The sequence below is a fragment of the Centruroides vittatus genome, unplaced genomic scaffold, assembly GCF_030686945.1.
Source record: "Centruroides vittatus isolate TY-2023 unplaced genomic scaffold, ASM3068694v2 contig_1258, whole genome shotgun sequence".
In the NCBI taxonomy this organism is placed as follows: domain Eukaryota; kingdom Metazoa; phylum Arthropoda; class Arachnida; order Scorpiones; family Buthidae; genus Centruroides; species Centruroides vittatus.
Genome location: NW_027120806.1, coordinates 72,275 through 84,543, shown reverse-complemented (window position 1 = coordinate 84,543; position 12,269 = coordinate 72,275). Strand labels below are relative to the sequence as shown.

Sequence of the window (12,269 nt, the reverse complement as noted above, 5' to 3'; positions counted from 1 at the left end):
GCTTACTCGAATAAAAAAAAATATCTGATAACGAAGTTTATGCTTAAAAATTGTGAAATTTTATACAAAGATGGATTTCCAAAACCATGTTAGAGAGAAACCAAATGTGTTGTAAGGGGATATCCCTAATTTTCAAACCATATTAAAGCGAAATCGTGTTGTAGAAGTACCATGTTACATGAGGGATACCTGTACATATACAAAACAATAAACAGCTAAGTATCTAATTATTTTCATCATAAAAAGTCATTGGATATTTGAAGAGAGCAATTTTATTGCATAAAAACAATATTACATATTCATATTTAGGATGTAAAGGGAAAAGTACCTGCTGTGTATAGCATTGTATCTGATTTTCTCGTACAAAACTCGGGAATTAAAGTTAAATTCAAATTTGAATTACAAAGGTTATACAAACATAAGTTCGAGTCCTTATTTCTTTATTTTCTTCCCTTTATTCCGATCAGGAACCACCATGCAACTTGCAACCAAAAAAACTTCTAAAATTAACGAACAAAACACTATTAGACGACATACAACACAATTAAAAATGATCTTCGGCGCCGACCTGTCTTTATAGGCTACGGCGTCTACAAAGCATTAAAAACTGTTAGTCTTCCACAATAGTATCCGTGTATCTGATTTTCTAGAAAATATAAAACAAAATTTAAAAATTTTTTAATATTTTTTATCATTATTTTATTTTAATAACATTTTAAATGAATTTATTATTATTTTTAGGAGGTGAACAATCAATTTCATTTATCTTGAATATTCTTACTTCAATAGGGACAGTTACATTAGTTCTGTATACAGTAAGTATAGTGATTATTCAAAATTTATTTTTAAATAAGAATTAATTTTTAAAAAATTTAAATAACTTATTAAATAATAATGGCATGATTTTATACTTGTAATTTTGAATTGCATTTGTTTGAAAGTAAACAAAAATTTTTGAACATGATGATATATTATTTCAAAAACACTTATTAAAATTAATTTTTAATCTTTTTTTTTATTGTTAATAATATAATGTTAGTGGATTGGTTAGTTTGCCATGAAATTTAAGAAGTTTTTACTATGTAATCGATACCTGATTACTGAAATTATATTATTATGAAATATAACAAAAAAACACGTCTTTAAAAAAATCCAGCAATGAAATTTACTAAACAATAACATTTTCGATCGGTTTAACTGATCTTCCTCAGTTATGATAAAATAGAACATGAAAATAGATGTTCACATCTATTTTCACGTTCTGAAGTTAATTGTCAGTTTTAAAATGCAATTATGAATTTATCAAATAGTTTTTTTCTTTGACTAAAATCACTTTTAAAGCACCTTTTAAAAAATGTGAAAATTCTTTGTGCCTTGCAGACATATTTTCCTGCTATTGTAATTTTCCCTGTTCTCTCCCATTCATCTTTTTCAAATTTAATCTATGTTTTAATTGATCTTATTAGACATTCCTATTTGAATTTGTATCTTGTAAGCTAATAAATTTTTAACTATCTTTTTTATCTAAATAATGTCATCATTTCAGAGATCTTTGACTGTTAAGGATGCAACGATGTTTATCGTAATAATCTGTAAACTTACAGTTGTTTTCATTATTAAAAAGTAAATTTTGAGGATTAAAGATAATTTTATGCAATTAAAATGATAGCTCCAGCTTGACTGTACAATGTTTTGTTTTGCTTTGTTTACACACAGCACTACTTTTGAACATTTTGTTAATGAAATTGAAATTAAAAATGTCATTACAGTTTTGGTATAGTTACTTTGGTTTTTAAAGTGTACATTGTAGTGTGTTTTTAAAGTGTACAAGTGTACATTGTTTCAGTATCCTATTGAATAGTCGGACCACTGCAATCCATCAAGTGTTTACCATATTAGAAAGTTCATTTTTCATTTGAATGAGTTTACTGCCAGGAGAAACGTTTTTTTTTTTTATCATCATGTAACTTTATTTTTGTTTTATTTATCAAGTACAGTAAGACCCCACTTAACGTGGGGGATGATGTGTTCCTAGACGACAAAGCGCTAAACGAAACAGCATTAAACGAGGTCGTTTTAACAGAGTAAATAGGGATAGGGGAACATGCGACCAAAAATAAACAAATTTTACTTTAATTTTAAGTTATTTAACATATATTATTACACAAATTAATATAAAAATAACACATGAACTTTACATTTCTGTGTGCATGTTTATTTTTTCTGATGAAAGTCCTGACTTTTCTGAAATTTTTGTTTTTTTTGAAATAAAGTTGTGAAGTTTTGTTTGTTGCTTTTTTTCTTTCCTTAAGCAAATGTTGGTAGCAGAAGATTGCATCCAAAATGCCTTGTTTTGCTTTTGCATTCCTTTCGAAATCTGGATGATTCGCTACAATTTGATCAATGATTTCGGTTATCGTTACCAAACTTTTACTAAGGAAATCTGTAGAGAAATTCTTTGAGTTCTTCGTTTCAGAATCTCCATTTTCCAGTTCTACACGAATTCCTTGTTCTGCCAGTTCTCGAAGGTTGTCGTTGGTAAGGTTCTCACCAGAAACCTGCTGTAACTCCTCAATATCCTGATTGTCTATGTCTCCTAGTCCTGCTATATTGATTAGGTTGGCAATTTGGTCAATATAATGATAGTGATATGCTCTTCTCATTGAGAATTCTTCGATACCTTCAGCCATAACTTCTTCCACACTCCGTTTGTGCATTTATCAGTTAATTCTTGCCAAGCGAAGTCGATATTGCCTATGGCATCCATGCTGTTATATTTTTTCCAAAATTGCACCAAACAAACATAATTCAAAGAAAATACACCTTTTTCTGATTGGTTTGTAAGTAAATATATTATATACGAATCAGTAAAATGCTGCGATAATTTAAATCAGTAAATTTTGAGCTTTTTTTAGGTTCGAGCAGACCATGTTATATTGAATTAGAGTTAAGCGAGGCAGCATTAAGCGGGGTCTTACTGTAGTAATAATAAAATAACAACTGTTAAAATAATAAATCATTTTAATTCTTAATTTTAAGCTTAGTTCATTCAAAACTAATTGCTGGTAAAAAGCATATTGTGTTAGTACTAACACAATATTTGTTCTGCTTTTAGGTCAATATTTCTATTTTGTGAAGTGTGATTGAATTTATCATGTATTTTTCTGCAAGCAAAAATCATTCACCAATTAAACAATGAATTTCTTGAATTGAAAGAGAGAGATTTTAACATGGCAGTCACAGAGAACACACTTCCCAATTATAATCTTACATTATCATAATTAATTTCGAAAATTTGTTTTTGATAAATAAATGAAGTAAGCAAAAAAATTTCTATTACTAGCTTTCATTTTGTTTTGATGATATTTTGTATAGTTTACGTGATTGCTCGTTTCACTGTTGTTGTTTTGTAAAATGGCAGTGAGAATCAAATTTGTTATGTGAAAATAAGTCACATTTGTGTTCTGCTTTTACTTTTGCAAGCAAATGTTTGTCTAAATTAAGTTTAGAGTTCAAAGAGAGTAAGAGCTGAGCAATGATTCTTTAATTTGTATCATTGGATATTAAAATTATTCTCTACTTAATTTTTTCTGACTTAACTTTTTACATTTATTATCATGTTGGATTTAGTGAGTTATACTTGGTTGACGCTGGGTGCTGTGTACTATGCAGGACTAGAGTCAAGGCATAGCAACCAAAACAAGACAAAGATTAAATAAGTGTGTCAGTGTGTGTGTGTGTCTGCATTCAGGAATTTCCTAACATTATGACATGTATTCAGTATAGTGGCCTTCTGTAGTATAATGTATGTGTTTCTATTGAATATAATGTTCTCAGGCTTTTGTGTAGTGTGTGTGGTATCACACCTGTAGAAGAGAGAATGACAGGTACAATAAGCACCCTATCCGTCCTCCACAGATGCGCTATTTCCTGGACAAGTTTTGTGTCCTTGCTAATTTTTTCAGTGCATGTGTTTTGTATATTGTGAGTGTTTGGAATAGATATATCTATAATGTATGTGATTTTATTGTGTTTGTCAATGAGTGTGATGTCTGGTCTGTTGTGATAAATTATTTTATCTGTGATTATGGCTCTGTCGTAATACATTTTGTGCGTGTTGTTTTCCAATACTGTCTGTGGGATGTATTTGTAGTATGGTTTGTGAATGTCTAATAATTTGTGTTTGTTTGCAAGCTCTTGGTGTATTATATTTGCTACTTGATTATGTTTGTGTAAATAATCTCTGTGCCAAGAGCTTGCATCAGAAGTGATGTTTTGTTTAGTTTCTGGCATGATGTGACATTTTCTGCATGTGTCATTTGTGAGTGTTGTATCTTTCAGTATAAGTTTTTTGTAGTTTTTAGTATTTTACTTGATCCATGAATAAGTTGTTGTCTGTATGCTGTCATGTTTGTTTCTAGTCTTGTGATGGTGTAGTAAGTATGGATAATAAACTCATTCATTTCTATTGTCCATTTCGTCCGTTGGCATGATTTTCCAGCCTTTGGTCATTGCCACAGAAACACTAAGGCTAGGTTAGTTCCTCACATCTGTTGAGGGCATTGCAGTAGCTGTGCTTGGGCTGGCACTGTTTTTGCCACCGGTAATTAAGGGAGACTGTGGCCTGTTTTTCGAATTTGAGCTTCTGCCTTGTTAACCTGGGCCCAATATCCGAGCCCAGGCTAACAAGGTCCACATTCGTGGATAAAAAAAATATTGTTTTATTCACGAAACATTGTACTCTGTATATAATATATTTGCGTGACTTCTTGACTTTTGGAGTTTTAAAAATTTTCTTTTTACAGCCAAATTAATCAATAAATATTTGTCATAAAAAGACCAACAGAAAATTAAGCTTGTTCATATTAACTTAAAAGAAAATAATAGTAAATAGAAAAGAAAATATTTTATATAAGTGAATATATTAATATGTTATCTGTAATAGGGAATTGGTTTGCCAACTTGGCCTATTGATATGATTAAAGGATCAAGAAATGTCATAAAAGAGCATGAAGCTGTCATAGAAGAAAGAAAGAATACTGAAAATGAAATAGATTTCTTAAGGAAAAAGGTAAGTTTTATTTATTTAAAATAAAATGAAATAAGCAATGATTAATAGTAATTTAAAATTTATCAGTTTATATGAAATAAAACAGAACATACGAAAGAAATATCCAATTTATGTAAATTTTGTTGAAATGATATTTGGAAATTACATTTTTATTAAAAATGCAAATAACAATAAAAATAGCAACATTTTTATGCATATAGTGAATACATAATTAAACTTCAGAGTTTACACTCTTCTATGACTGCATTAATTTACAACACAAACTCTTAGGAAGAAAAGGTAGCAGCAGATGAGAAAACCAGCTACAGCAGATATTTACACGAACGCGGTATTTAGTTGACAATTGTATTAGGTATATTAACGGGCAAGGAAATTCATGTACAGCAGCACTTTACAAGAAACGTGTGTGTTATATACAAGTATATTAGGTATATTAACGGATAGGCAGGTGAATTCGTTAAGTTATTGTGATACATATCACGAGTGAAGAGCTGGGATGCGTATTAATGATATAAGTTTATTTTTTATAAGTTTATTTGTAAATCTCACATTAGGAGATTGCGAATAGTAGCATTTAAGAAAGTTCCATTACGATTGGCGACGTTTGTTCAAATTACGACCACATTCGACTGTAACTGTTCTTGAAAAAGGTTATTAAAAATAACCGAAAACGTTTGAATTGTAGCAAAAAACAGCTGTGTGTAAAAAGGTGTCTGAGTTTGTGTTGTAAACTTCAGAGTTTATTTTTATCTATGTAAATTTAGTTCTTTTTTCCTACAAGTTGGTAGATTCCTTAGCAGAGCGGTATTATCGAGGAATCTACCAATTTGCAGAAAGATTAGTCGAGATCATAGCTGGATATAACATGGTCTTTATTTCGAGGAACGACAATGTCTTTGTGTTTTATCATCAATAAAGTTTTGTATCATGTTTTGTGTCCAGGAACTTTTGAATCAACTTGATATATTATTATTATTAACAATTAACGAATATAATGTTCTGTATACCTAACTATATTCTGTTTAATAAATTACATCAGTTAGGCCTACGTGGCATTTGGCATATTGTGCTGAAATATGTATCTCGGGTAATTTGAAACTCGATAATTCAAAGTTGTGATTATTTCGTCCTTTGACTTTTGAACTAACGAGGATTTCCTGTATATCCTTAACATTTTTTTTTTATAACATTCAGCTTTGGCCAAAGTTGTGGAACAGAATCCTGTCATAAATTGAGAGATATTTGTGTAATATTTATATAAACAGAGTGTTTTATTACACAAACTATTATAAATTCATTCATTTTAATAATAAATTTGTTTTAATGTTGTTAAAAGCTAATTTTTGGAAAATTAACATACATTTATTATAAATTTATATAGAGATCTCAGAAGAAGTTGTCTTCAAGAGAATCTTCAACACTGTCAGAATTAGAAGAAACTCAGCACTTAATTGAGCGCCAGGAAAGATATTTAGATGAAGAAAGACACAGTTGGACTTATAAATTCAGATTTCTTATTCGACCTCTCCAAATTGTTTTTGGGATATTAGGAGCATCTCTTGGATTTTTAATTTGGCTTTCTTTACTACTAACAAAGTAAGGCTTAAAAATTCTTAGTGACTGTCCTCTAATAATAATTTAATTCATAGAATAAAATTTTCACAAAAATTATTAATATTTTTACATAGCAATTTTAACAATTACATCTCGCTTTCTATATTAACAAATCTTCCTCATACACACCGGGGTGTATTATATAATTATAACTTACTTGTGCCTGTGACCGGTGTGAGAATAGTCATTTCAAATGGAAGGCGTCCAGAAAACGTTTGTTTATTTGAAATGACTATTCTCACACCGGTCACAGGCACAAGTAAGTTATAATTATATCTTTCTATATTATTATTTTATATATTAATTTAGATTTTAACTAGTTATTTTATTGATTATTAATGAAATGAAATAGAAATATATTATAAGAAATACTTAATTGAGCCTTATTATTACTTGAAGACTGTGAAAAAGTATTTCAATTTCTAATGAAAAAATTAAATACTTTTTAATTCATTTTCATTTGAAGCAAATCAAAGTGTAAGGATGAAAAGAATTTGCTTCCTAAATAACAAGATCTACTATGGTGTGTAGATTAGTTTTAGAAAAAATTAGAAATTAAATGTAGATCATTTAATTTCAAAATTCAATATAAAACTCTCAAACACTTTTAGAGTTTGATTAAGAGGACTTTTTGAGCGATTTGTTTTTCTTTTTTAAATTAAGCCCTGTGCATAAGATCTTTGTATTCTTCAAGAATAATTTGCATAGAGCGTCCAATGAAAATTTATCATGTCAGTAACAGGTGGTTGATGTTACAACTTGTTATACATAGAACAATTGAATATAATATCCTAAAAGGATAGTTAATAATTTTACGTAAGGAACTAATAAACACTCTAGAATAGGCCTGGCCAACCCAAATTGTTTCGTGTGCCACTTTGATCACGTGTAACATTGCGGTGGGCCACAATTTAGGCAAACATGCTTTTAAAAAAGTAAAACAAATACAAAATGAATAATTTTATTGTTATATCAAGAGTTTGTACTCACACTTGCGCATTATAACAATGACACATGCAAATTTTCATTTATTTAATTGTTTTGGTATACACATAACGGGAAACAAAAGTTCTAATAGATATATAATATCGCTTAGCGGGCCACACAATTTAACGTGACGTGCCGCGGGTTCACCAGGCCTGCTCTAGAGTTTTATTACAGTCAAAATAAAAGCAAATTAGAAGTTGCTTAAAAAGTACACATATTTGTATTTTTGAATTTTGAATTGTCCATACTTAGTTTTCAAAGACACCGACTTTTTTGGTCAGAAGGACCCTTACATGATTTGTCATGAAAAATATGAATTAACATTATAATATCGCTAAATCAGAACTTGCAGAATGCAATGAAAAAGTTTTAAAAGAAATTGTACTGAGGGATGTGATAAATATTCTGTATTTGAAAAAAATGGAAATTAATACGACTCTTTAGGCTATCAATTTTTAAAAGACTTAGAGAGTTGTCTCTCAATGAGAGTGCTATTAAATGCTCACTTTTTTCTAAGATACACTTATTATTGGAAAACCATGTCATTGATAAAATTATTTCTGAATGGAAAAATTAAGACAAGGTATAGGAAAAATTGGATGTTTGAAATCGGAGACAAAAGCAATGTTAAAAAAATGAAATATCAATGACTATTGATATTTAGTTTTGTTATTTATTTGATATTTTGTTTTAATATTCAATTTACCAATCTTATTTTGCCAGAAAATACCATACTTTTAGCTTTGTTTTTTCTTAAAATTTGCATTCAGTATGTCTCTGTAGTGCTTTTATACCATAAACAAACAGCTAGCTAATTTCGATTGGTTGTATTAGTTGCATAAATACTATCTGATGATTGATAAATTGTTTTCGTGTATTACAAAAAGTTTAATTAAAAAACTTGATAAATAATAATAGTATATATTTGAAGACTCTGAGATAATTTGTTAAACTTTTAACACTTTATAACTTTTATCGCAGTATCTCTCATCATTTCGAGGGAAAGACGTCGAGCAGGGACAAAAATCGACCAAAATCGTATAATCCCTCGAGCGTTTTTGAGATAATTAGTATCCCAAAAACTCTCCTGCCCATCAAAACCACGCCCCTTTTTAATGCCCCTTCGGTTATACTTTTCCGCGTGATTTAAACGAGAGTTTTTGAAATAAAACCTCAATTTTAACTGTTATAAGAGAACATTTTTCTAACTGTTCTCTCTCTATATATATTTTATATAAGAGAACTAATATTTTTATATATATAACTTCGGCAAGACTAAAGATATCGTAAATGGTTTAAGAACCTTTTAAAACAGAGAGACTTTCTTACTTCATAGTCTGCAGTACAGATGCAATCTTCAAAAAACAATTCTTAGATTCCAAAATATTAATTAAATAAAGTTGTCATTCATCTCCTTTTTTTTTTTATTCATGTAAGAGAACTAATATTTTATACAAGTGTTGACAAAAATATTAAATTGTGATGACAATTAAATAAATTGGTTATGTTCGGATGGTGATTAAATAAATGATATGACGCAACAGATAAATTGGATAGTGTTTTTTGTCGCGATGATAATTAAATAAACGACTTGTTTTCTCTCTTTCTTTTATTGTGAATAAATAACATGTAAAATATGTGCTACAATAATGATAATAAAAATGATTACATTTCTTAATTTAAGAATTAAAATAACATTTACATGGATAATATTTTTTTTAAAAATCAATAAAGTATTAAAAATGTCTATGAAGAAATAGAATAATGTCCATAAGATAGTGTGTGTATTCCATTATTTAAAATATATTTTTTTGTCATAAAAAGTTGAAAGAGAGATTTTATTTTGAAACTGTGTGGTAATCAGATGATTTTTACTTATTATTTGTGTTTGACTAAGACTTTTCGCAGCATTGCATCTGTACTGCAGACTATGAAGTAAGAAAGTCTCTCTGTTTTAAAAGGTTCTTAAACCATTTACGATATCTTTAGCCTTGCCAAAGTTATATATATAAAAATATTAGTTCTCTTATATAAAATATATATAGAGAGAAAACAGTTAGAAAAATGTTCTCTTATAACAGTTAAAATTGAGGTTTTATTTCAAAAACTCTCGTTTAAATCACGCGGAAAAGTATAACCGAAGGGGCATTAAAAAGGGGCGTGGTTTTGATGGGCAGGAGAGTTTTTGGGATACTAATTATTTCAAAAACGCTTGAGGGATTATACGATTTTGTCCCTGCTCGACGTCTTTCCCTCGAAATGATGAGAGATACTGTGATAAAAGTTATAAAGTGTTAAAAGTTTAACAAATTATCTCAGTCTCTCAAATATATACTACTATTAATAATAATTAAATATAATTTGATATAGAATTCTAACTGAATGTGTTAATTAAACAAACAATGATATTGGATGTTTTCAATCTAATATAAATATCTATTATTGAATAAAACTGTGAAATCATTAAATATTGAAAATATAAGTTGTTTTAAAACAGTGATATTTTATATAAATTATATTTTTATTTAATAAAGAATATTATTATATTTATTTATTTTAGCATTGACAAGCTTATACATTCAATGGGATATAAAATTGGATATATGTTGTCTGAACCATCTATACCTAACCCTGTGGATTTTGTCCTTGTACAAAGCCAGAAGGTAAGGAAAATTATGTACAATATATCTGTAGAAAAACAAAAGAATATTGTTAAATATTCAAAATTCAATTTATGGCTGTAAGTTAGAATAAATTAAACTATCATTAGTCAGATATTTTTGCATTTAATTTTTTTGTGTCATTTCTTAACCTATCCCATGTTGAAATTTTTTCCGTCGCGTGTCTCTCGATGTCGAATTTTTGTCGATGTTAAGCCTAACAAAAATTCCATGTTTTAGAAGAAATAATCATGGCTATTGTATTGTCCAAAATTATTTTTTTATTTTGCACAAACAAAATAGACATATTAATAAATGTAAAAACAAAAATATTACATTTCGGAAGTTAGTTTTAATATAAAAATTATGCCATCTAACAACGTCTTGTATCAAAAATGTCCTGATACAGAAACGAGATATCTTGGTCCACAGATCGAGGTCATTATGTTTCAACTCGAGATATGTCGGGAATACCAAGGAATTGGTTAAAAACAATACAGGTATACCTCGAGTTACGTCGTTCTCGATTATATGTCATTTGTCAAAAAAGTATAGGAAAAATAAAAATCAAGTTTAAGTCATTTTATTCGACATTAAATCCGTCCGCCACAAATATCGAAGTCGAAATATCACTAGAAAAGCATTAAAAGTATGTAAAATCATATTAAAATATGTACATTTACAGTAAATGTTAATATAATCATCGTAAATCCTGGAGAACGAAACATGAAAGCATCTGTGTTTCTGTGTTGTCGTCTTATTTAGGGTCTTTAAGTGCTCATTATTGGCGTTTTCCACCATAAATTCGACTTACGTTGCCTCTCCTGGAACCAATTACCGACGTAAGGTGAGGTATACCTGTAATTCTGACTTTTATTCTGAAATTTCATACTAATATAAGATTGGCACTATGAGTTATCATATTGATATTTCTCATACTTTAAAGTAGACTGTAGAGATCTTTTTCTAATGTTTGCAAATGTTTTTAAAAAATGATTGGAAATTATGTAGACTGTTCAGTACAGGGTTTTCTAAAATACAAGAATTTAAAAATTATTCTTGATCACATTAGTTGAAACGTCAATATGATAGTTTTTAGAGTAAAGAATATAGATATCGATTTGCATTAAATGTTTCTTATTTCTTATTATTGAAATTTATTTACTGATGTTTTGTAGTTAACAAAAATGCAATTTTTTTATTAAATTGATTGAAGAATCATACCCAAAATTTTTATAATAAATTTTCTGATTTGTCTGTCCTATAAAGGACATTTTAATGTCAAACTTCAAGAGAGAGAAAATCATTAACAAAAAAATAATTTAACTTTATGTTAACGAGTTCTTAAATATATTACAATATAAAATATTTGAAATGCTACTTATTACACACAATTTATTTCTATTTTATTTCAGGTTTTTCCAATTGACTACATAATTTTTGCTGCTATAACTTTATTTTTGATTATTATAACTATATCTGGCATTCAAAAGTTAGGATTATGGTTCTTCTGTGTGAAGGTAAGAAAATAAATATTTTAATAAGAAAAATTGTTGTAATATTTATATCCAGAGTGACTTTAATGTGTAAAAATATTTAATATTTTCATTTTAGTTGCATCCATATCATTAAATAATACTAATTATCACGAAAACAAATTCTTTTTATCATCGTATAGGAAGCAAAATATTTCAATAATCTTCTCAGTCTATCAGTAACAGAGATATCATTATTAACCTAATCACATGCAGTTATTTTTTTTTAAAGGATGGCATATATAAGGTTGCCATTTTTGTTTATTTTTCGTGTCTAATTATGCCACGTGTAATTGCCGTTTCTCATATTTGATAATTCTGAAAGATCCTGTAATGTCTCTTCTCGGCACACGTAAAATTTTAACATCGTTACATTTTTTAATTTACAGGATATTATTTTGT

General features: G+C 28.5%; 1 protein-coding gene across 2 annotated transcripts in view; it reads left to right on the top strand.

Annotated features, from left to right (window-relative positions):
• Positions 1-12,269, top strand: part of LOC136988488 (lysosomal cobalamin transport escort protein LMBD1-like) — a 43,103-nt gene that overhangs the window by 23,051 nt on the left and 7,783 nt on the right. For both annotated transcript variants that reach the window (XM_067286363.1, XM_067286370.1), the window contains 5 exons: positions 742-815; positions 4,946-5,071; positions 6,453-6,667; positions 10,233-10,335; positions 11,748-11,852. In XM_067286363.1, coding sequence (XP_067142464.1) covers positions 742-815; positions 4,946-5,071; positions 6,453-6,667; positions 10,233-10,335; positions 11,748-11,852 — 623 coding nt within the window. The remainder of the gene's footprint in view (positions 1-741; positions 816-4,945; positions 5,072-6,452; positions 6,668-10,232; positions 10,336-11,747; positions 11,853-12,269) is intronic.